At 44.1% G+C, this 26,322-nt stretch overlaps 1 protein-coding gene across 1 annotated transcript in view; it reads right to left on the bottom strand.

The window, feature by feature from the left end:
- The window catches only part of LOC147449773 (uncharacterized), a 90,802-nt gene extending 65,860 nt beyond the window's left edge, over nt 1-24,942 (bottom strand). The window contains exons 1-4 of the mRNA XM_086522131.1: nt 23,751-24,942; nt 22,148-23,436; nt 21,786-22,065; nt 1,155-1,403 (exon numbers count right to left, since the gene is read on the bottom strand). Of these exons, the coding sequence (XP_086378257.1) occupies nt 1,155-1,403; nt 21,786-22,065; nt 22,148-23,436; nt 23,751-24,611 (2,679 nt within the window). The 5' untranslated portion in view covers nt 24,612-24,942. The remainder of the gene's footprint in view (nt 1-1,154; nt 1,404-21,785; nt 22,066-22,147; nt 23,437-23,750) is intronic.
- Between the last annotated feature and the right edge of the window lie 1,380 nt (nt 24,943-26,322).

The following is a 26,322-nucleotide window of genomic DNA, read 5'->3' as shown; positions in this document are numbered from 1 at the left end:
GTATCCCGGTAAGCCAGTTTCACCGACCCTCGATTAGCTTCACTATAGGAGTTGCAGGCAACCTGCCTTCTTTACCTCAAACACAAAGATGAAGAGCCACTTTGTAGTAATACATAAACCTCCCTACAATTAATCTTTTATTCAAGTCTAAATGTCTACGAACAAGTAGAGATGCATGACGCACATGCCGTGCATGCAGAAAGCATATGATATTTGGAATGCATACAAAGATCAAAAAATAAGAAAAAAATACCGAATACCCCTGAAATTTGTGGAAATTCCCAAAATACTCCACTAATTTTGGAAATTCCCAAAACACCCCAGGACTTTCTTTATCTAGATTGCTTCCATTTGCACATAATTGATTCTTTGCAATACTGAAAATACATCCATAAACCCGTTCTAGAAAAATTTTAACTGGGGCATAATTGTTTTTACCAAAAATTCTAAAATGTAATGTACTGAGAGATCTTTTTCAAAAATGTGAAGGGTATTGTAAGAATTTTGGCAAAGCATAGGGGCATATTAGGAATTTTGATAATAGTCAAGAGCATATATTGGGAAGGTTTGTCTGAATTTAAGGGGCATTTTGGGAATTTTAAAACTACAGCGATATTTTGACAATTTCCATAGATTTGAGGGGTATTTTGGTAATTTTCCCAAAAATAAAACATACAAAGAACCCAATTCTTTGATGCGCGAGTTCTCCTAAAGCCTTTTGATCTGAACAAAACCATAACATTGGAAGTCACAAGAATCCACTTTGTGCAACACAACCATCAAAGGCCATAGCTATTTATGACCCTCATAGCATGGCATAGAGAATTTAGCACATAAAAGTTTTTCCCCTTCAAGACTAATTAAAAAGAAAATGAATGAGCATGCAAAATACCCTTTGTAAACGTTTCTCTGTATTGAATTAAAAACACAACCATTCCATTAGCTTCATATATTACAAATGTTGAGCTATAGAATAAACGCCACGCATCGAAAATAAATAGTCCGAGAAAGAAATCATTCTGAGCAACAAATCACCAAGACGTTCTCAATTCATGATGGTTAATGTTAGGCACACACAGGTGTAGGATGACCTCTTGAGAAAATAGATTTTCGTCGCATGGCCGTTAAAAAAAAACACAGTTAAGAGCAATTACCAGTTTGTTCAGCATTGGTAAGCAGCCACATTCCACCCCCAAAACTCGAACAGGACAAAGTCTTTCATAGGCATCAAGAAAAGCTTTTTTCCAAATGTCTACCGAGGCATTCCCTTGCCGGGCATCCTCAAGTTCTGGAGTAGCAGCTCTTTTCTCATGGTTTCCATGATCCAGCCTTGTAACCGCAGCATTGTCCTCAATCTCAACCGAAGCTTGCTTTATGGGTTGCTGCATTTGAGGTGTCAAAACCTGCTTAAAAACAGATTGCATGCATTATTAGAAGAAGATACATCAGGTGTGTGACAACCTTTCAAAACATTGCAAAAGAAAACTGCCCTGTATCTAGTATTTATTTTAATCTAAAAGCACTTGATGCATTGAGTTTGTGCTCAACATTTTAACGTGTTGCATTTGACCATAAGCAGCATCTACATAAAAGACAAAAGCCCCTGTTTTCAAACCCAAACATGAGCCAACCGCATGGCATGCAAGTCTAAACTAGCAGGCTATATTGCATGCCTGCCACCTGCAATCAAATACTTAGTATAACACTTAACTTGAGCAAGTTTTTGCTGTAAAAGTACTAAGATAAAGAGCATCTATGCCACTAATTCAACTACAAACATTAAGTTCCATCTAGTACATAGAGCTCAAGTATGAATTGGCATGGCTTCCTTGAAAGTGAGCTCAAACAATATAGAATTTTCCTCACGTAACACCTGGCCCCGTGATTCCACTCTCTCAAGGTTATGGAATGTCCATCTTGCATGGTATTCATCCAAATAGGTCCGATGCATCATTATTGATAGACTAGATTGAATTGAGCAATTCCATAATCATAATCCTTTTTGTTAACCTTGCGTTCGTAAACCAAAGGCTTTTTTTGTGGAAAAAGGAGCTATATACTGTGTACAAGAGACCTCTAGGGATGCTCAATGGCCTATCTCGCAAAAGAAGTACACACTGAAGGAGTACAATATGAGTGCTATTTATACATCAAGGAGTACAATACGAGTGCTATCTATCCATCAAGGTGGCATATAGAACGAATGCAATAAGAACCACCAAGGAGGTGCATAATGCCATGTGATGTCACCCTGATCCAGACTGAAAAATGCATAAGACCACGCCCATAGCCCACGAAAAGAGTATATACGCTGCTCCGCTGCCTCGAAAGGAGCCTCCTTAGATATCCCACAGGCCGTAATGTGTATGCACCAACTTTGACCAAATAGCTATCAAGGTGGTCAATGTCCATGAAGACTGTGACCCCAAGATGTGAGCACAACAAGCCTTACACATACTCCATGATGTAATGCAACATGTCACAAGCTGCTAACGTGCCAAAGCCACTGAAGACCCTACAAGTTGGGGTTTCCCAGACCCAACCCTAGCCGACCTACAGATCCCGGCCGAGGGGCCTAAACCCTAAGAGAAGCAGCAGCAAAAGAAGTAGAAGTAGAAGAAGAAGTTCTACCAACCAGCTTACAAAATCTTGCCAAGTGGCCTAATCTTTAAAGAAGAGTTACCACCAACTTATGGGACCCCCGTCCGAGTAACTAGGGATAAAATAAAGCAAGCGCACACACACACACTGATGACTTGCGTAATTTCCTGATGACGTCGCTGCAGCTGTACCGATCTTCCGCGTTTTGCACTGGCATGCCACGTGGCAACTTGTACGGATTTCTGCGAGCAATGCTGGCTGATTTTGGCAAAATTAGCACTGAGCTTTTGGAGACCATGTGCCTTTAGAATTGATGCTTTTCATTGCACTGCTTTTGGATGGCAAAGGGGACCTTTAAATACAAGTTGTGGGTGTCACGTGACACATCCAACCCTATGTGTCCATGGACAAGTTATAGCATGACCAGGGTTCAGTTCAGTCAAGTCAATCTAGGATAGGAGGTGATCTGGCACTTTTGTGAGTCTGTTCGTAGACCGTGCATGACCAGTCACGTAGATTAGATGCATATCCTTCGGTTGCACACTGCATGATCATCAGTATGCCCATCAGAATCCATCAGGGGAATTTTCCAGTGCATTAAACCTATTTTCCCTATTTTTGACATTTTTCACTTATTTATTAAGTGACTTTTGTTGGGAACTAGGTAGGGCAATTTTGCTAAGATAATATAACCAAAGCTAGCATTATCCGGCAGGAGGAGGAGAGCATCAGGCACTCAAGTGCAGCAGGCCCTCTGGAGACCCTTCTTAGCAAGACGACCCTCACCATAGCCTGGCGTTTTCAGTCCTAAAAAGCCAGCGTTTTCAGCCCTAACAAGCCAGCGATTTTGGATCCTTGAACCAGCACTTCAACCCCAGAAGATAGCGTTTTGAACCAGCACCATGGCGATTTCAACACCAACATACTAGCGTTTTTCAGCCAGCCATAACCAGTGTTTTTATGCATGCTGTCCAGTGTTTTCAGGCCACAGAAACAGCGTTTTTGCACAGCCCAGATCAGCGTTTTTTTTTTTATTGCAGCAAACAGCCAGCTACTTCAGCGTTTTGTAATGTCAAATCAGCGTTTTCCAACAAGGCAAATTCAGCAGACAGAAGAGCAGTAGATTCAGCGAGTCCCAAGCACGATAGACAGCATTGTTGCACATCAAGTCAAAGTAGCACATAGCCTCATCCTCGTCGTCCACACCGTCGACATCGACCTAGCCATTAGATTTGCATCAGCCATTGTACCAAATTGTGCAATCAATAGTAGACCATTCTCACCATCGAGAGTGGGGCCCTTGGAGGAGGGCTTTACAACGTCTCTGGTGTCGTATTCTCTTCTCTCTCTATCTCTCAATCTCATGCACTTCCATTTACAATGTCCATTCACTTTGTTTGTGTCCATTGCACTCTCTGATTAAAGAACAGAAGGCTCTCCCTTCCATAAGTAAAAGGAACCTTGAGCACAGTTCGGAGCACTTATCTTGAGCAAAGTTCAACATTCATTCCGTTGCACCTTACATTGGTATCAAAGCTTTGGCAGTATTCTGTATCACTCAAGGAAAGAACCACAGAATTTTTTTTTGCTTGTTGTGGTCACACGTAACCCAAGACCACTTGGCCGTGTCGATTCCTAATAGTGTTTTTGAAGAGTGACAAGAAACCCAAGAAAGAAGGGCTTGTCCAGCCTCCCCTTGTGCCTCTTTTCACTCATTGAGAGCAGATTGTGCACTTAGCGGCCGGCCAATCGACGTGAGTGGGAAAAAGCAACCTTGGTGTGAGCGCAAGGCCGCCAATGGGTGCGCCCGCGGAAAAGAGCCGAACTCGGGTGAAGAGAAGATCCTTCTCTAACACAGATTGCAAGCGAAAGAAGAACCTCAAGAACTCAAGACCCCCAAGAACCCAAGAACTGAAGACCCACAAGAACCCAAATTCCTCGAGAACTTAAGAACCAAAGATCACAGTGTATGGTCATCACCCGAAGCGGAATGGATACTTCGCATCGAGGTGGTGAGCATGGGAGTGGCGAAGAAGAGTTTTCCCCACCAGGAAGTTTTCCCGACCCTCCCTCTTCCCCATCTACGCCACGGATTGTACCAAATCCTATGGAGGCTTTGGTCAAGACAATGCTGGACATGATCGCACAACAAGAAGCGAATCGTTTGGCGGCCGAATAAAGACAGGCAGAGCATGCGGCACAGAGTGAACGACGCATGCAAGAGTTGGTACGACATATTCTCGCCTCAAAGTCCGAGCCAGTCAAAGAAGTTGGTAGTTGATTAAGTGTTCATCAAGTGTCGCAAGCCGAGATTCGGACTCCAACAACCCAGTCACAGAGAAGATCCAGTTCAGTAAGTATGATGGTAAGATGGATGCTACGGTTATTCACTCTTGGTTGCATCAATTTAATGCTTATTTTGCGACAACTAAGAAGACAGGAAATAGCAAGGTTTTGACGGCAGCTATGTATCTTGCCGGTCATGCCATCAATTGGTACCACGCATGGCAAGAGGCACTGTTAGCCGCGCACCTAGAGGAAGCAGACGAATTCACGCCCCTTTCCTTCACTTGGGCCGATTTCCAAGACAAGCTCAAGGCGCGGTTTATGCCACCTCAGTATCTTGCACGATTGAAGGACGATTGGCACGGTCTCAAGCAAAATGGTATGCTAGTATGTCTTTCTCTATTCGTGTTTTGCAACTCGGCACTCAATTACGCAAATCGGATGCGGAGCGCAAGGAGGCATTCCTTTATGGATTGGATGAGTATATCACGTATGATATCGAGGTGCTCGATCCAATCGGTCTCAACAAGGCGGTAGCGATTGCTCTCGCGCAGGAGATGAAGCACAACAAGGGAAAGCCTAAGGAAACCAAGACTTCGACAAGTACATCTCAGACCTCTCAGACCCCTTAGAACGGTAAGAATGGTAACTCTTCTAACTAATCTTCCAATATACTCTCAGAAAAGAACTCTCAAAGTGAACCTAAGGGTAAAGCTAACACAATTGCTAAACCTAAGCTCACCCTAGATAAAAAGGTAGCACAAGGAATTTTAGGAGGATACATCATGTCGGAAGAGCAAAGCACTTATTCTAAGGAAGGTCGTTGTTTTCATTGTCACATTCAGGGTCACATAAAAAGAACATGTCCTAAGCTTGACTCTAATGTATCTAAAGAATCCATAGAACCCACTTCCTCTGTCAATGCAATAAATGACAACACGTGTGCCCCAAGTTTCTCATGACCCTCCCATTGATGAGTCTCCCATCGATGAGTCTCTCATTAAATGTTATGGTCATATGACGGGGCAGTGTTTTGTCATATTATTTGACCCAGACAGTATGCATGATGTGATTAGTCCCTCTTGTTGAGAGAGCCCGCCTAGAGGTTAGTCAGAAATCTCCTCTTGAGGTCTCTCGCTTCGTTCCCGGTGTGGACTCTCTCATCACGAAGGAGCGCCTTGATGTGTTGTTTATAGTTCAACAAGCTGCTTCTCGTAGAAAATTTTTAGTCTCTCCTCTCTCAGGATGTGATATGATTTTGGGCATTCGATGTTTCGTGAGCATAACCCTCTCATTGATTGGGCGGAAAATACGTTCACTTTCAATGCCAAAAGTGACTCTCCCATTGTCATTCGTGGAGAGCAAGTTGTTCATTCTCCATCTCTCATTTCTAATGTGCAGGCAAAGATTGAACGGATTCGGGAGAAAGAAACTCTCTCGGTCTCGTCTTCTCCAAAGCATTATACACAGGATTTGCATGATGGATTGAATGATAATGATACGCATGATGATTTGGATGACAATGACGAGCATGATGATTTGCATGATCAAGATGTAATTTCTCACGAGCATAATGATTTGTATGATCAAGACGTGATTGTTCACAAGGATGATAATTTAGTTGATGTTTTTTCTAGCGAAGCTAACCTCGTTGCCGAGTCGATCAATACGAAGAATCGATTTTGGCTCTCGAGCCTAGGTCCAAAGAACCCCCACAGGAAGTAATATGTGTACGCATGATTATTTAGCACGCATTATACGAGTGTTTCATTCGTGATCGTTTCCTGTATTTTAGTCAACGTCTTTATGTGATCCCTTTTCCTAGGCATGACATCTTGTACGTTGAGCCATGAATGAGCACGGATGTATGCGGATTATTCATGAAAAATCCATTCAAGGAAGTCACATTTCATGTCTCTTCCTTGGCACGACATAGTTGTAGAAAGAGCACAAGAAAGTATGAGCACCAAGCATGGGCATTTCCGTTGTGAATTGCCACAGTTGATTGATTTAGATCAGCACGACAAGATTCGATCTCATTGTTTGCGTGTTAGTGGTGAGCGGTTTGGCACTCCGTCTCTTTGTTCATCTACATTGCATGCACAGTCTTTAGCAAAGACAATATTTTTTCCAGTCACTTTACATGGAATAGGTATGTTCATGTTTTTGTGTTGCAAGTGGTTTCTGTAATTTTCAGCCTCAGAGATTCTTGAAGGTGGACCTACGTCCATAGAAGAAGTGGAAGCATTGAAGGAGACTCAGAAGAATTTGTGTCGCTTTCGGCGAGGCCCAAAGAAGCAAGCATTGCAGATCTTTATGAAATTCAAGTACCGCACGACCCCCACATGAGAGTGGGCCACCGAAGAGTCCTTTCCAAGATTCTGGATGCTATTGGCGATCTCCCTCGACGCCATACAGTTCGGTACCAGTACCTCACTTTGAAAAGCAGGGGATGTCACGTGACACATCCAACCCTACGTGTCCGTGGACAAGCTACAGCATAACCAGCGTTCAGTTCAGTCAAGTCAATCTAGGATAGGAAGTGATCTGGCACTTTTGTGAGTCTGTTCGCAGACCGTGCATGACCAGTCACGTAGATTAGATACATATTCTACGGTTGCACACAGCATGATCATCAGTATTCCCATCAGAATCCATCAGGGGAATTTTCCAGTGCATTAAACCTATTTTCCCTATTTTTGACATTTTTCACTTATTTATTAAGTGACTTCTGTTGGGAACTAGGTAGGGCAATTTTTGTTGCTAAATTGGCTTTATCTTACAGAAAAATAATTCTAAATGAATTATTGGATTTATAAGTGAGAGGGTAATTTCTCGCTTGGAACACCTAGGAAAAATAATCTAAATGAATTATTGGATTTTTAAGTGAGAGGGCTTTTCTCACTGGAGACATCCGAGTACAGAGTATTCCTAGTGCGTCATTCAGAGTAATGACGGGAGCACTGTGAAAGGGAATATCTATAAGGCCACCAGGAACGGGTACTTCTGATGAGTCACATCGGATGGGTGACAAGGAGCATCGGAAAGAAGTATCCGACCATCCGGGAACGGACATCTCTGATGCATCATAGGATGGGTGACATAGAGCATCGTGAAGGAGATTGTACCGTAAGTTCGGTAGGAAAGGACTAGGTGATGGGTATTCCTGATGTGTCACAAGGTGGGTGACGGGTGCATCGGAAAGGGGATATCCATAGTCAAGAGGAAATTCCGAACTGTGTTAGAATTGTGCACAAGGAAAAGCAAGCACTTGAATGAAGATGGGTTCAGAGGAAACTTTGAGGAAAAACAGATGTTTTTTGAGAAAGTGGGATTGCTTTTCGGGAAAGCAAATGCTTTCCCGCGAGGAAGTCTAAGTCTGCATTGCAACTGTGCATGTGATTGCATCCAGGGACGCCTGGGAAGTGTTGTGAAAGCATTGTTTTTATCTTATAAGGTTTTATTGAGTTTTTGGGCAAGTTCAGACTACTTTTGGCCGCCCACTTAATAAGTGGGCAGCCATCTGATAAATAAGGCAACAGATCAGCCAGTGTTTTATCTTTCTCTTTTTCTGGCAGAACAGCAGAAGAAAAAACCCCAAAAAAAAAAAAAATGGCCGCGATATCTACGCGAGCAGCTATCTTTGCCATGGCCAAGGAGCTATAAAGGCATCACACGCCCTCTCCCAAAGGGAAGACCAATCTTTGCAAGGAGGAGATGCTGCTGCAAAGTTCACCCGCAAAGAAGACGTTTGCCGGTGATGCCCATGGCTGCCCCAAGTGTACCCGATGTCGCCAAGACCAATGCGCGAGTTCCCTCGCGAAGAAGTGCCTACGGAGCGTGTTTCCATCGCGACAAGCTGCTGTTTTTCTCTGTTTTTCAGCCCATAAACGTCGTAAACGGGGCTGATTTACGAGAAGGAACCCGAGAACACACCTCTTTTGTGTGTAGGATTGGAAGAGAGGATTTTCTATGTAGAGATCTCTTCCGGGGAATTGCTTTTCGAGAACCGAGTTGCGTTTCAAGCGTCGAGACTTTGAAGGTAACGATTTTTATGTTATGCTCTCTGAGTATTTGATTGCAGGTGTACTTCCTCTTCGTGAGGGAGTAGGAGCAAAGGAAGGCATGAGCCTTTGCAGGAGAAAGCGCTCTGAGGAACTAGAGCCAGATCAGCCCAAGGGTTTCGTACCCCAAGTTTGGGAAGCAGATCCACGGATCGAAGAGAGGTAGACTCACGAGATGTGATCCGGAAGTTGAAATTCCCAAGGGAAGGACTTCGTGTCCAAGAAAGCAGAGTTAATCTGCAGGAAGAAGACTCTGGAAACAGAGTTAGAAAAGAGTTGCAGGGATGTCATGCCCCGAGTCTGGAAGGTGAGATCCAGAGGTGAGAACCTTGGTTCTCAAGGATTTGGAATAAGAAACGGAAGTTCTTTGGAATAGGGTTTTGCCCTAGAAATCGGAAGCCGAGGCTTCCGGGAACCATCAAGTCTTATTCTAGAACGAACGTGGTAATACGTTCGGTTCAAGTGCTTGTATAGACTTCTCCTCAGTAATAAGATACTATTACGGGGGGGGACCAGCCCATCATCTGGTCCCCAGTACTATGTCGATCTTCTCACTCTCTATCTCTCTCTATCTATTTCTCTCTATATCCTTTGGCTTCAATAATAAGTGATAAAGTCTATTTATCCGAATGTATTTTATATTGTTATGCGCTCCCGTTTGTGACAATGGTATCAGAGCATGGTCTCCTCTCTTTCTCTGTAAAGGAGGACGACACTAGGAAGATATGGGAAGAAGCCAAGAGAGAAGTAAGCAGGCGGAACCCTAAGTCCTCCAAGAAAAGCTCGCAGAGTTGGGAAAATTTTTCTCTCTGCAAGAAGTCGACACAACACCTGGAATTCTCTGTGAAAGCGTGACAAGAGCAAGATGCTCAAGAACCTAGAGAATCCAAGGAGCGGAATGCTCGAGATCCTTCAGAATCCAGAAAATATCCATGAACGTCAATCTAGAACCATAGCCAAGAAATCCCGTCCTTCTGGGAAGAATATGAAGAAGGTCTCTAAACCTCAAAACACTACGATCAAGTTTGATACTTTTGACGGAAGGGAAGATGTCCTGAAAGCTACTGCTTTCATTCGACAGTTTGAAGTTGCCTTTGCAAACGGCAATTTCTGAGAAGCGTCGAAGGTGAGGTATTGTGACCAAACACCTCAAGGGGATTGCAAGTACTTGGTGATATACCAAAGCTCTGCAAGGAACTTACAACAAGACTTGGATTCAATTTAAGGCTGAATTTTCCGACAAATGGTATGCTAGTATGTCTTTCTCTATTCGCGTTTCGCAGCTCGGCACTCAATTACGCAAATCGGATGCGGAGCGCAAGGAGGCGTTCCTTTATGGATTGGACAAGTATATCACGTATGATGTCGAGGTGCTCGATCCAATCGATCTCAACAAGGCGGTAGCGATTGCTCTCGCACAGGAGATGAAGCACAACAAGGGAAAGCCTAAGGAAACCAAGACTTCGACAAGTACATCTCAGATTTCTCAGACCCCTCAGAACGGTAAGAACGGTAAGAATGGTAAGAATGGTAACTCTTCTAACCATTCACGTAGATTAGATGCATATCCTACGGTTGCACACAGCATGATCATCAGTATTCCCATCAGAATCCATCAGGGAAATTTTCCAGTGCATTAAACATATATGTGTCACGTGACAAGACCGAAAGCCTCAAAGTAAAGTTCCAATATCTGAGGAGTATCTACTAGGTCTCCTTTCCTTTCCTTGTGAGCCAATATCTAACCCAAAACGAGAATCTCCTCGCTCTCTTCTACTTCAGGCTGCTCCTCAAGCTCCCTGTCGACTTGGCACCTCACCCTTGAAAGGTTTCAAGAGACTCACATGAAAAGCATTGTGAATCTTCCAAGTATCTGGCAACTTCAGTTTGAAGGATACATCATTTATCTTCTCTTGAATCTGGAAAGGGCCATGGTACTGCATTCTTAGCTTTAGAAAAAGCCGCTCCTTTCTCTTTCGTTTCCTTAAGCGTGCCTTCTCAAGCCGTAAGAGCACCCAATCATCTTCCTTCAACTCCAAGTCGCGTCAATTTCTATCAGCTGCCTTCTTATGCCATACTTGAGACTTCTCAAGAGCCTCATGAACCTTGGCAAAAGCAATGTTCAAATCTCTCGTATACTGATCCGCTTCAAAAATCTTCCTGGGTCTGGGGAATTCTCTAATCTACCAGCTGATTCCCTTTTCCTTTCTTTCCTTATGCCCTGGGACCTGTGGGTAGCTTCGCTAGCTTCCCCGGTCCATTGGCGCGTCAGTTTCAATCATCAAAACCCTGCGACGCACTATCATCCAATCCCCTTTCTCCGGAATCCTCTGATGAACTTGCATCTGGTTCCCTTAGTTCGTCCAAACCTTCGGATGTGCTACTATCTTATTTTTTCCAAAATCTTGTGATGAATTGTCATCCGGTTCCCTTGATTCATTCTTTTCATTGGCAGACTCTTGCCTTGTTGAGGTGGATATTGTGATGTCCATAGGATAAGTCAATGAGCCGGCATGCATTCCAAATCGTTGCTTATCATGTCCCATGAGTCTGGAAAGGGCCATGGTACCATTCTTAGCTTTAGAAAAAGCCGCTCCTTTCCCTTACGTTTCCTTAGGCGTGCCTTCTCAAGCCGTAAGAGCACCCAATCATCTTCCTTCAACTGCAAGTCGCGTCAATGTCTATCAGTTGCCTTCTTATGCCATGCTTGAGACTTCTCAAGAGCCTCACGAACCTTGGCAAAAGCAATGTTCAAATCTCTCGTATACTATCCGCTTCAAAAATCTTCCTGGGTCTGGGGAATTCTCTGATCTACCAGCTGATTCCCTTTTCCTTTCTTTCCTTGCGCCCTAGGACCTGTGAATAGCTTCGCTAGCTTCCACTATCCATTGGCACGTCAGTTTCAATCATTAAAACACTGCGACGCACTTGTTAGACTTACACCACTCTGCTGCTTCACAGGTCTAGGGCATACTTGTACGGCTAGTATGTCTCCGGGTTGGCTACCCAGTCTAGGTTGCTCAATTACCGAGAAACGCATTCTTGGAGGCATGGAACGCCGGAACGACGTTCCAGACATGCAAGGTGACGTGGAACGGCCCAGAACGGATGGGCGTTCCGGATGCAATGCTGGTACCGGAACGGCTGGGGAACGGGCTAGAACGGCTAAAACGGCCAGAACGGCTAAAACGGCCAGAACGGGCAAAAACGGCAATTTTTTTGAAGTTCAAAGTTTGAAACATGGGAGCCTTGGAGGGGAGCAAAGCTTATAAAATGCACCCCTCCTCACCCCTTTCCTTCACTCAAGTCTCATGCTCTCAAGCTGAACCAAAGCTCTAGCCTCTCAACCTCTCTCTCTCCATTGCTCTACGGTCTACCCTCAAGGCTCAAGCTCTCAGTCTCTCTCTCCCTTGCTGTCAAGCTGTAACAAACTTGGACACTCCAAGTCAAGAATTCTACCACAACACAGCAGAGATTCACTTCAAAACAGCTCACAGTTCACAATTGATTCGACACAGCCCGACGGAGTTCCGTGCCTAGAGATATTGGCCCCATAGACTCTGCATCCACATGCTCTGCAGAGTGGGAGCCCTGCCCACACTTATAAAGGTTTACAAGGGATGCCAAAAGCAGAGCCCCAAAAGCTGCCCATAAAAAGCCTTACAAAAATAAACCAATTAATCTCACAAGCTCTCTTGGGAATTAAAAATAAAGCAAGTAATCCCCAAAAGCTCTCTCTCTCTCTCTCTCTCTCTCTCTCTCTCTCTCTCTCTCTCTCTCTCTCTCTCTCTCTCTCTCTCTCTCTCTCTCTCTCTCTCTCTCTCTCTCTCTCTCTCTCTCTCTCTCTCATGCTTTGCGTAGCCAAAACTGCCAAAAATCAGAGTAGGAATTTTTCGTACGCTTTTTGCCCATAGTTACAAGGGACGGAGGGGACGGAGCCTAGAGACAGGGGACGCCCGGTTCCGGGTCGAGGACGGGTGGGGATGGGTAGGGATGGACGACAAACTGCCTGCCAAGTGGGAACGCAATCAAAATATCCTGAGGACAGTAGGGGACAACAGTCAACTTTTTTAAAAAATTTGAAAAACTGATCGTTTCTAGTGGCTAGTTCCTCTCCAACAACCGTATGTTTGAACTTTGAAGCACCCCAATGGCTATAAAAGCCACCCTTTGGGTCCTCGTTTCTCGATGTTTTATTAGCACATTTGCTCTATGTGTGTGGCATGTGTGTAGGTCAAAAAATGCCAAAAAAACTTCTTTTTTTTTTGCCGTTCCGACCCGTGTCCCCGTTTTCTGACTTTTGCCGTCCCGTCCCGTCCCGTCCCGTCCCCATTCCTGACGCCGACCCGCCGTCCCATGTAACTATGTTTTTGCCACGTCAGCTGTCTGTATTGTTTTCCCGCTTTTTGCGCCGCAATCTGCGGGGGTCTGTACGACAGTGCCACGTCAGCATTTCAAAATTCAGCCAGAATTTCCGAGACTGCCTGTCCGCCAGAGAGTGTGTGTCCAGTCTGCAACCCATTTGGGCGTCTGGAGTTATGCCACATCACTAATTTGTGACATACCCCCCTCTTGAAAGCATTGTGATCGCCCTCGATTACGCCTTCAAAACAAACAGAGGCCATAAACTGTCTTAGCAGACACTGACTATTAGTACCGACGCACTAGGAACACACATCTAGCACATGTACCAATCGACAGTCACATCACAGGACATCACTTGACAAATCACATTTTAAAAAAATTCATTTGGATCTCAGACCATGATTAATCGGCAACGTATTTAGCAATCGCATCTAGATCCACTCGGGACCTCATAGATGCCCTATCGACTAATCCTTATTGCAATCACGTCTATCGAGCTTTCAGACCGAAATGCTGCAATCATTTCGTCTATCAGTTCCTGCACTTAGACAAGTCAAGAACAAATCAGTATCCCATATTATCGGGAATTCCAGTCATAAAGTCATACAGCAGAATATTGTCAGCTCACGGTATCCCTAAAACTCAAAAGAGACATCAATGACTTTAGTATCAAAATCGGGGCAATTTGTTGACAAAGGAGTGGAGCGACTCCCCTCTTGTGCATACCCACTGCACCAAATTCCGCCCAGCTGAGTTCGGGGTTCAATTTTGGAATAGACTATGCTAAACCAAATGCTTCAAGGTAAAGGTTCACAATCTGAGGAGTATCTGCCATGTCCTCCTGCTCCATCCACTTCGCATCCAATGCAGGATAGTTCTTGAATTTAACCAAGAACTGCCTTATCATTTTACCTTTTACCTTTCTTTCTTTATGTGCCAAAATTTGTTTTGGAACAAGTATCTCCTCGTTTTCCTCCACTTCGGGTTGCTCATCAGGCTCCCCATCATCGGGCACATCGCCTTTACAAGGCTTCGGGAGACTCACATGAAACGCATTGTGAATCCTCCAAGTATCGAGCAGCTTCAGTCGAAAGAAGACATCATTTATCTTTTCGGAAATCTAGAAAGGTCCATAGTATCTCATGCTAAGCTTTGGAAAAAGCCGCTCCTTTCCCTTTTTCTTTCTCAGGCGTGCCCTCTCAAAACGTAAGAGCACCCAATCGTTCTCCTTTAATTTCAAATCGCAACGAATGTCGATCCGCTGCCTTTTTGTGTCTTTCTTGAGAATTCTGCAAAGCCTCCCGGACCTTGGCAAAAGCCGTGTCCAAGTCCCGTGTGTACGTCGGCTTCAGAAATATTATCTTTCGAGCTTAGGAAAGGTGGAACCTTCGTAGCACCTTCAATAATCTCAAATGGCGCCTTCCCCATTGAAGAGTGTATCGTGTTATTGTAGGCAAATTCCACCAAAAGTAAATACTTTTCCCATTGAGTCTTCTGATCCAAAATGTAAGACTTCAATCAATCTAGTACCAGTGAATTAGCAATCTCTGATTGCTTGTCAGTCTGTGAGTGGAACGATGACAAGAACTGCAACCGCATGCCAATGTTCTCCCAAATAGCCTTCCAAAACAAACTCGTGAATCTGGGGTCTCTGTCGGAGACAATCGTCTCAAACATGCCATGTAATCTGAAGATCTGGGCCACAAACAATCTCGCTAAGTGATCCGGCTTGACTGTTTTCTTCACTAAAATGAAATGAGCTTGCTTGCTAAATCTGTCAATAACAGTCCAAATACCATCGTGACCACTCTGTGTTCTCGAGAGATCAAAAATGAAATCCATTGCAATACTTTCCAAGGGGCGGGTGGGTATGGTAAAGGCTGTAACAATCCATGTGCTTTATTATGCCTGCCAAACTTGACCTTCTGGCATACCAAGCAACTGCATACAAAATCGTCCACGTCCTTCTTGAGTCTCGGCCAAAAGAAGTATTTGTCCACACCTTTCAAGGTGGTAGCAATGCCGCGGTGACCCGTAAAAAGTGGACACTGGCATTCGGTTAGAACCTTTTCCGTTAACAGTTGTGTAACACACAACATCGTTTTCCTCATCAAGTAGTCATCCCGAATGAAATATCCTGCTACTACCTCCCCATTCCGTATCTGAGTGAATATCTGCAAAATCTGTATCTGTGGCATTCTGATCGACCATATCCTCGAAGCTCATATGATGTATCGCAGAAATAGCCAGAACCAACGGCTTCCGAGACAAAGCATCTGCCACCAAGTTCTTCTATCCCTGCACATGGACAATCTGGAAGTGAAACTGTGACAAGATGTTCGCCCACCGCATCTGCTTTTCTGATAGCTGCTTCTATGACAAGAAGTAGCGTAAACTCTGATGGTCTGTGAAGACAGTAAAATCCGCTCCGAGTACGTAATGTCGCCACTGAGTAAGAGCATGGATAACCGCCAAAAGCTCTTTCTCATAAATTTGTGTTGTCAATTTTGGCCTTGAGAACAATCGGCTCTCGTAAGCAATGACATGGCCTTCTTGAATTAAGACCGCACCCAGACTACGACCACAAGCATCACAATATACTTCAAATGACTTCTGCAAATCCGGCAAAGTCAAAACGGGTCCTATAGTCAGTTTCTCTTTCAATATCTGGAAGGCAGTCACCTCTGTGGATCCCCTCGAGAAAGGGACTTCTTTCTATGTCAAGATATGCAAAGGGGAAGCAACCTCTGCAAACTTTCTAATGAACCGCCTGTAGTACGAACACAAGCCCAAGAAGCTTCTAACTTCATGGACATTCTTCAAATCGGGCCAATCATGGATAGTCTCTATCTTGGCCGGGTCCATCTGCACTCCTACTGCTGAGACAATGTGTCCCAAAAAGTGTATCTCGGGTAGGAAAAATTCACTTTTCTTTGCATTAATCACCACTTGTGATCTCGTAATGCCTGAAAGATCTGTAGCAGATGTTCTATATGTTCTGCCTTATCCTTGGAGAAAACAATGATGTCGTCAAAGAAAGTGCCAACAAATAGTCTGTACTCTCGAAAAATCTTGTCCATCATTCGGTTAAATGTCGTTGGAGCATTGGTTAGGCCAAAAGGCATCACCAAAAACTCAAATAAACTGAAAGTAATCCGAAAATTTGTCTTGTAGACATCTCCTGGCGCGATTCAGATCTGAATATATCCACTCTTCAAATCGATCCTGCTGAAACAAGAGGATCCCTGTAGTCGGTCTAGAATATCATCGATTCTGGATATCGGAAATCTGTTCTTGATGGTGATTTTGTTGAGAGCTCTATAGTCAATGCACATTCTCCAAGATCCTTCTTTCTTCAAAACCAACAACACCGGAGAGCAGTAAGTTGAAATACATAGATGGATAAGACCCTTTTCCAAGAGGTCTTTCACTTGGTTCATAATTTCTTCATTCTGAGCTCGGCTCACACAATAAGGTGGCTGGTTCGGTGGTGTGCTTCCAGGTATCAGATCAATGGTATGATCCTCAGGACGAGCTAGTGGCAACTCGCCTAACAGGCCCTCAAAAAAGCAATCGACATGAGTGTGGAGAAAATCTTGGCATTCTTTTTCTAGATCAGACATATTTGTCCTATGATCATCATTCAACTCTTTCAAAAAGATGAGTAAACAAACAGACTGGATTTCATTAATTTTGAAACGGCCGAAGTCGATACAATAGGGACAGACTCGCCCTTAAGTTTTACATCAAGTACAATGGTTCGGCCCTTTTCTGTAGTCAAAGTCGCTTTCTTTGCCCGATAATCGACCACAGCGTTGTTCTTATGGTACCAAGGAACTCCCAAGAGGACATCACAACCTTCCAAGGGCATTATGTAGAAGTCCTCGTGCCCCAAATACCCATGACAATGCAACCGAAGTTTGCCAATGACAAGTGTAATGGCTACGTCCTTGTCGAGTGCCGCTAGAACTGCCTCTGCTTGTGGCCCCATCCGATAGGGTGTAATCTCGAGCCGCATTGCCAATTAAGGTGAAATGAAGTTGGCCTTGGCTCCTCCATCAAAGAAAATCAGGGCTTCTTGATCTTTCACTTTGCCCCAAGCTCGGCAAAGTTCTGCACTCTCATCAATCGTGCTTGGGTCAATACCCATGCAATCGGGAACCAATCCTGCTTTCATCTTACCTTTCCGTCCACGTTCCCCAGCTGCTTTTGAACTCTCTGGTCTGTCTTCATCTTAATCTTTCTGTGCCTTTTTAGGGCATTTCGCGGAGATGTGTCCTTGTTCCCCGCATCCAAAACACTTCCCCTCTTTGATGTAGTTCGCTCTCTCCCGCGAAGTGAGTTGGGGTCATGCATCCTTATCTTTCTGATCTTGGAGGCTCTTCTTCTTTCTACTTTCATTTTTAGAAGTCTGTTCTGTTTTCTGCGTCATGATCTCATTCGTGGGGTAGGTCAACTACCTGAGTGAATCGCAAAGCCCCGTTTCGCATGACTCATCAGTTTTTGAATAGAATCTGACTTTTGCTCTAAGAAGTGATCTCGGATCTCTGTAGAAAGTCCCAAGGTAAACCGCTCAATTTGTTTTGTAAACAAGATCTTCTTAAATGAAGAAGCGGGTAGAAAAGAGCTCCAAAATCTCTCGCAATATGCATCCAAAGTATCTTTCTTGGTCATCCAAAGATGGTTCCAAGCAGTTCGTATGTCGCATTCGTACTCCCGAGTCAACCAAGAAGAAATAAAAAACCTTTTAAATTTCAGCCATTTAACTGGCACTTTCTTGTTCAAGAGAAGGGTGGACCACCATGTTTGAGCATTTCCCTTGAAGTAAGAGGTAGCCCTCCGAATCTTGGAGTGCTCTGAGTAATGCCCTCTAGAGAAAGCATGTTAAACTGTTGTATGAAGGCCAAAGCCCTCGAAGCATCTCGAAATCCAGAAAACGTGTCAAATATAATCGATTGTCCACCTTCTTTAAATTCTCGAACTTTCTTGCTTTTATCCTCCAGAAAGTCATACTGGTTGGCTTTATACAAATTCTTCTTCTTTGCATAAAATCTATAATCATCGGAGTCCGAACTATCCGAAGACGAGTCCTCTGTAGAACTGTCAAAAACAAGACAAAACTTAGGCTTCTTTGCCTTTTTCTTTCTTGCCCTTGCCGAAGCTTTTCTTTTGCTTCGCTTTTCTCTTTTCTGTCTTCTTCGCTCGAGTCAAAAGAGCTAGAAGAACTAGAAGAAGAAGAAGAAGAAGAAGAAGAACTGGATACTCCTTCAAATCTGACATGCTTTTTCTGCTTTCTTGCCGAGGCAAAAGCAGAATGACGACCCAAATAACCCAGGAAGTCAGTTCCTTTCTTCTGCTTTTTGTCGTGCTTTTTGGCTTTGTTGGATGCGTCAAAAAGCTGTGTAATCCGTGTATCAACCACCTCTTCTAATTCTTGCTCTGTAAACATCCTCGAAGTAGGAGGTTTCTTGAGTGCCGATTTGAGAGGTGGTTCTGTGGCCTTTTGCCACTGAGAGCGCACTTCGTCGAAGGATGTCTGCGTCAAAAATTTTGCCAGTTGGAATCCTTCGCAATGTTGATCATCATCTTTGTCGCATCGTCAACCCATTGTTGACGCTTCATCTCTTCAATCTCCGCCTGATTAGGCCGAGGCGGGCCATACTCCTCGTGAGAATCTTCTTCGTGATCTCCTCCCGCATCCCCAGATGTAGAGGAAGTCGACTGATTTCTGTTTGAATCCATAAGTGTCGCGAGAAAAAGGATCGGATTTACCGGTTGAAGAAAAAGCGGTCGCGCTCTGATACCACTATAACAAACTTGGACACTCCAAGTCAAGATTCTACCACAACACAGTAGAGATTCACTTCAAAACAGTTCACAGTTCACAATTGATTCGGCACGGCCCGACGGAGTTCCATGCGTAGAGATATTGGCCCCATAGACTGGCGCCCCTTTCGGTATTTCTTTTTCTATTTAATCTGTGCTCAAAGTACAAGGGAGTGGGAGGGTCTCACTCTCAGACTCTACCTCCAAATGCTCTGCAGAGTGGGAGCCCTGCCCACACTTATAAAGGTTTACAAGGGATGCCAAAAGAAGAGCCCCAAAAGTTGCCCATAAAAAGTCTTGCAAAAATAAAGCAGTTAATCCCACAAGCTCTCTTGGGAATTAAAAATAAAGCAAGTAATCCCCAAAAGCTCTCTCTCTCTCTCTCTCTCTCTCTCTCTCTCTCTCTCTCTCTCTCTCTCTCTCTCTCTCTCTCTCTCTCTCTCTCTCTCTCTCTCTCTCTCTCTCTCTCTCTCTCTCTCTCTCTCTCATGCTTTGCGTAGCCAAAACTGAAAATCAGTGTAGGAATTTTCCGTACGCTTTTTGCCACGTCAGTTGTCCGTACTGTTTTTCCGTTTTTTGCGCCACAATCTATGATGGTCAGTACGGCAGTGCCACGTCAACATTTCAGCTAGAATTTTCGGGACTGCCTGCCCGCCAGAGAGAGGGTGTGTCTGGTTTGCAACCCACTTGAGTGTCTGGGGTTATGCCACGTCATTGATTTGTGACACAAGCTCTCTCCATGAGTCCATGACTCCATTGCCCTCAAGCTCTCTCTCCCTTGCTCTCAAGGAGTGAAGCCTCTCTCTCAAGCTCTCAAGGAGTCAAGACTCTATTGTGTATGTAGTATGACCGCGGCGCCACGCATCACCACACGACGTTGAATGCTCTTCAAATCGTGTTTTTTGTGAGTATTAGAGTCAAAGGACTCTAGCACTACTTGTATTCAAACACATAACGCTAAAAATTGCATTATTTGGGTGTTTTTATGCCTCCCGTTCCGCGTCGTTCCCGTTCCCCCGTTCCGCGGGGAGGCCCGTCGCCGTTCCGCGTTTCGCGTAACTATGACATAAAGTCATTAAGCAGAATACTGTCTGTCCATCAGTATCCTTGAAATCTCAGAAGAAATCACTAACTTTATTCTGTCGACGTAACCTATGACAAAGGAACAAAGTAACTCCCCTCTTGTGCAATCCACATCGCACCAGATTCAACCTGTTGATTCATCGGTAACTCTTGGAATAGTCGATGCTAAACCAAAAGCTTCAAGGTAAAGCTCTAATATCTCAGGAGTATCTACAAAGACCTCCTCCATCCACTTCGCATCAAGAGCTGGATAATTCTTGCACTTGAGCAAATATCGTCGTGTCAGCTTACCTTTCACTTTCCTTTCCTTGTGAGCCAGCCTCCAAGACCTGTTCAGAAATGAGGATCTCCTCTATCTCTTTCACTTTGGGCTGCTCATCAGGCTCCCTGTCCTCTCGCACGTCACCTTTGAAAGGTCTCAATAGACTCAATGCACAGTGAATCTTTCAAGTATCTGGTAACTTCAATCTGAAGGATACATCATTTATCTTTTCTTGGATTTGGAAAGGTCCATAGTATCGCATATTTAGCTTTCGAAAAAGCTTCTCTACCCTTACGTCCTTGCCCTTCTCTCTATCATCTTCGTCACTAACTGCTCCTTCCTTCTCTTTAGCTATCAAATGATACCGATTGGTGGGCAACTACCCAATATCGATCTCTTGCCATTGCAAATGCTCCGTTTTCTATTTCACAGTCGGTGGCTTCTAGGTGGTTCAGGTCTTTTAAATACAATTGTTAAGTGTGCTTTTGGTGGGAGTGCCTTTCTTTCAAAGGCTGTTGTCATCCTCTCTCCACTTAGCTTGCCAAGGCACCTCTTTACTCTCTTTACAAGAGGTTTTTCTCCTGGTTTTTAGTCTTCTAGATTGCCTTTGTAACCAGTTATGTACTTGCCCTCAGAATCGGCACCATTTGGGTGTTTTGAGGGACCTTTTCAAGTAATAGAAATCAGCCTCTTTCTTTGCCAAGAAAAAAAAAAAAAAATCCTTAAGATTTAAACAAAGCCAATGGCACAACAATTAAAGGAGTCTCTAGATTGGGGGGGCGTTCGTTCAAGGTGTAAGTCCCTTGGTTCTCCTAATCTTTTGTTCAGAAGTAAACTTATCACAGTTGTGTGTGGATTACGAGTTGTGTGTGGATTACGAGGCTCTCAACAAGATGATGATTAAGAGCAAGCTTCTGACTTGTCCACACACTCCACTCTTTCTTCTCTCTCTGTCGGTCACCTCTCTATCTCCTTGTGCTTGTGTCCACACACTCTCCGCCCGACTTTCCACTAAACTTTGACAATAAAGCAGTCCCTATACCTAAGATCCGCTAATAAACAATTGCAGGCTGGTATGCTCTTTAATGGCAACAAGCCATAAAATTTTAGAGCCCAGGAATGTTCCTCCAATCCTCTAAAAAAGGTTGGAGAGACAAATAAACAAGTACCAAAATGTAGCCTCCAAACATTAAATCTTGAGGATGTGCAAATAGATGGTAGAGACATACAGCGAAACATTGAAAAGCCCCTTTATAAAGCAATTAATTTCTTCTCCACACACTTCAGCACTCACATACCTGCCACCATATTGACTCCACCACTTTCGTATAAATCCAGCTCTCCAGCCGTTCTAAAGCACAAGTGAAGGTGATTGGCTCCCTCCAATCCTCACAATCGTGAGAAGGAGATACAGTTTGCTGTTTCTGGTACAACTTTTTGCTATTAGGAGAACTTGTGCTTGTCTTTCCTTCAGATGGGCGCACAAGTGTGCTCACTTGTGGCGATGCTGGCAAGATAGAGGACGCAGTCGATATGATTTCCCTCAATACAGTAGTATTAGACCACCAGAAAGTCAACCTGCAAGCATGCAATCAGATTTTTTTATAGGCATAAAATGTCTAACCACCAATAGTGAAGCTGGCAGGGTTGCACTACAGACCTTGCAACATCATTACCACAAGCTCTAGCAGTTAGAATAAGCCCTGACGTGGTATTTCTGGCATAGCTTGCCCTTCTCTCTTGACTCCAGTGCTTACAAGCATGAATATACACTCTTGCAAGCCTGCGTGCAGGTGCATGAAGCTTCAATGATGAACTTCCATGCTCGGCTGTGGTTGAATACAGCGCAGCCTCCACAGCAGCAACATCTCTAAGTTCCCCTTTCAGTTTCTCAACTTCAGCTTCCAACTGCTGGATCCTTGATTGCCCAGTAACACCCTTCCCTTCGATGTGCAAAACTTTTTGTTTATTATCTTCGGCTACTTTCTTGTCTCCCTTCTCATTTTCCCGATCTGGGCTCTTGAATGTCTTCAATTTTGCCTCTTGCATTGCAGTCTTAGATGTCCTAGAATCCTGCACTGGGCTCTGGTTTGTCCTACCTTTCGATTTATCTGGACTTTTGGATATCATGGTCTTTTGTGTGCCCTTCTCTCTCAAAGGAGACTTCACAGCAGCTTTTGGTTTAGGCTCAGCAGTTGTCTTTGTCGGCATATCTGAAGTTACAAGAGATTTTGCCTGTATTGTCTCTACCCTTCGACTGAAAGTGTTCTCATTGTTGAAACTTCTCTGAAAGCCAACCTCCATATCGAGTGAAGCTTCTAACTCTGATCTAGAATCCATGGAAGGTGTATTGCTCTCTTTTGTTGAGCTGAGAAAAATATTCTCCGTAGTGATAGTGTTAGCAGGACCTTTTGATTCATCTCTCTCCGTTGCTCCCACTCTTCCTTGATCAACAGTTTTAACTTGGTGCATTATGGTACTTATAGCGGAGTTAGCAGAGACCAAGCATTGACCATTAAACTTAGACTTTACATCATTAACAGTGGACTCTTTCAATGCCGCCTTTGTAGCAGCTGCCTCGATGACCTTTTCTTGAACAGCCTCTTGTGATCTTTTATCCACCAACACATTGGAAAGCGTCTCTGAGCCTCTTCCAGAGAAAGAATTTACCTGCAAATGAGCTGCTATTTTTGGCGGTCCCTTTGGAGGCAAGCTTGGTGACTGCTCCATTCTGGAGAAACGAGAGGGAAACTCGTCTTCTCCAGCGCTATCGAGATCTGAGATTGAGTCATCTGAGTCATTCATGTATGATTTTGTGCGCCTTGGTAGAAAGGAATGTTTTTTGGTGTATGCGGCTGCAGCTGCAATCGCAGCAGCCTTGACAGGAGAAGCTTGAGGAGAAGCTACAGGTTGTCTAGATGCTTTCTCCTCAACTTTTTCAGGTTGTTTCTACATCCAGCACATTCGCAATTACTATCAAATACAGAAAGATTATACAGAAAAGTTTATATCTGCATATGTTTGTGTCAGTGGGTACATGTGCATGCATTCCCTGATTGAGGGAGACAGAAATCCACAATAAGTCATGACCCACCTATGCACGGAGTGGATGCTTAAACACCAGTAACATCAATTAATGAATATTAAAGTACATTTGATCCTAATAATTTGAGCCTTCCAATAGAACCTTGTCGTTTCCATTTTTTTGGGAATTGATATGAAGAAACCTAAAAAGTGGTTCGTGTGAACTTTAAAAACCGCACCTCAGCTGCTTGATATGTTGCAGAGATATTAACTCTCTGATAGACGTTTCCAGCAGGCACACCTACAGCATTAGTGCTAGCATTTTGCTGAGGCAGCCTGGAATCCACATTTGTGTGAGCTGGGCTAGAACCCGAGGCTACATTGGGAGTGCAAACCTCCTTTTTGCCGTCATCATCGTCATCTGTAAATGAGTCAATGTCCTCTTCTTTATTGTTGTGATCATCTTCATCACCGCTCATAAGAGCAGCCACCAGCATTTGTTGGGTGTCCTCATCCAAGGGGGGAAGAGAAGATGCATCAGATGTCCGACCAGAAGTGCCTAGAGATGCAGAACCAGCATAGGTAGCGGCTTTATCATCTTGGTATCTCTGAACTGTGAGATGAAGGTAAGAGGTGCCCCCTTTAGCAACCTTCTTCGAGGCAGTGAATGGAACTGCAACAAGCTTCGATTCTGTAATTGATGCTAAGCTTGAGAGATCTAATGCAGCTTGAGCTAGTGGTTTTCCTTTGGGATCATTCATGTCAAGGAGAGTGAATACAAGAGGTTCATCCAAGTCAGGGTATGATTTCTTCGCACGTTTCAAAATTTCACGATTGGGAGCTACTGCAATGCGAAGGGATTCCCCCAATATGATTTTTCCCATCTCTGGACCATTTGCAGCTGTTGGGTTCACATTCCTGGTGCTGCCAATGAGTCTCTCCCCTCTGCCCCAACGCATAGCAACTAGCATGGGTACTTTGGAAAGTTTTGCAAGCCCTAGCCACGGCTTAATCTCGTGTATATGAATATCAAGCTCTACAAGCTGAGTAATTGCAGAGGCCCGATCCTTCTTGGATCGGGACCCCAGTCCCAGCACCATCGGTGCGTGACCAGAATTTAAGTCGAATAGAGGAGCTGCATTACCTCAAAATGGAAGCTGCAGATGGCGCGAAGAAATCTACAGCCAAGTGATCTTCGCTCTCAGCAATATGATAAACTGGCGAACTTGGAGGGAGATCTGCAGATCGCTACTTTCGCCTAGGAATGGCGAGTTGCTAGCTGCCCAAGGAGTCTGTGGGTCCGAGGAGTCGTGGAGGCGCAGGAAGTTGGAAGCAGAGAGGGAGCAATGGCGGAGGAGTATTTCAATACGGATGGTAGCCTGTCAAGAAGACAACGAAGTTTCATATGCGAGAAAGGACAAAACCCATGATCCTTCTTTCCGGTTGTAAACAGGGGTTTTGATCATCAATCACTCTAAAAGCTTTAGCGGAAGCTTGCACTAGGCTTGAAAATTGCAACCTTTCCTTGATGTTTTGCCCTATACAAGACCAGGTTGGGGGGCGGGGTGGATCCACACGTTAAGGCGAGGGTTAAATTTCTGTCAGTTGTTTTGTCGCTATTATTCCAACGCTGCCTTCGCTAGTCCAACTTTGTCGAAAACAGTAGAGTTAACCATGGCAAGCTTTGTTTTGCAACTACAGGACATAGGCGCAAGTGCAACAAGCTTTTTCGCTGCAAAAACTTCCAAAAAGTGTGATGGCATCTTTACCCCCTCGAGCCATGTGTGCGAATGCGTCCTTGGCTAGATGTCCCTTCCTCACAGAATGGAAAATCTAATTGAAGCCTTCCTCGGCGCCTTTTAAGGGTTACTTCACATCAAGGTCACCTTTAGGTGACATGTCTCTAGAATAATTGAATGTCCTAGAACAATTAAATGTCCATTGAAGGTTGATATGGTCGACATGGGAATTTCAATATAAGATTTTTTATGTCAAGCGGCAAGGACCATAGAAATTACAAACAATTTGACACGTTTGCATGTCTCTAGAGACTCGAGTCCCTCCCAACTGGTGCCTCGAGGGGTACACTATGTAATCATGTTAATATACTATGTGAGTTCCGCAAGAGGGGTTTCTTAATGCAAACATTTTAGGAAAATTAACAAAGATACATTAACAAGAGGAGTTTTTATATTCCATTTTGAAAAAAAAAACTAAAATAAGGGGGTCATTTTATTCATTCAAACATACTAAAGGGTTTTTCAAATACCCCCCAACACACGTTATACAGAGGGGTTCTCAATAGTGCACCCCCCGAGGGTGACGCAAAGTTGAAGTAACCACGTCAAGTCCCCATTGCCTAGCAACAAAGCTCCGCACTTTAGAACTAACCACCACATAAAGATTAGGGGCAAGTGCATGAAGGTTGATCACATCAGAGGAGAAGCATAGCCTGGAGAGACCCCATAGATAGAACTACATGCATGAACAATGAGGAATCAGGGTAGAGCGCATCAAAGTCATGAATCAAGGTCCAAGGGAGAGATGCCTTGGCTCCAACGTATCGAAGCATTGCAACATAAAACTCACTAATTTTGAAGGGCACCTTCATCTCATTTTTCTTAAATTCATTTTGCATGAAAAAGAGAGAGCTATGTGTTTTTCTTTCTTTTGTTACAATAGCCTCGTGAGCAATCTTACTGCTTCTCAAGGTGAAAGGCTTGAGAAAATTTTCCTCTACGTCAAGAAGGTCAAAGAGCTTGATAGCCTCTTCTATGGAACAAACAGGCATGAACGTTTCTCTTCCCTAGG

Source organism: Adiantum capillus-veneris, chromosome 10 (assembly GCF_014529385.1).
Source record: "Adiantum capillus-veneris isolate H3 chromosome 10, ASM1452938v2, whole genome shotgun sequence".
Classification (NCBI taxonomy): Eukaryota; Viridiplantae; Streptophyta; class Polypodiopsida; order Polypodiales; family Pteridaceae; genus Adiantum; species Adiantum capillus-veneris.
The sequence above is the reverse complement of the archived record's forward strand: the minus strand, read 5'-3'. Positions and strand labels throughout refer to the sequence as shown.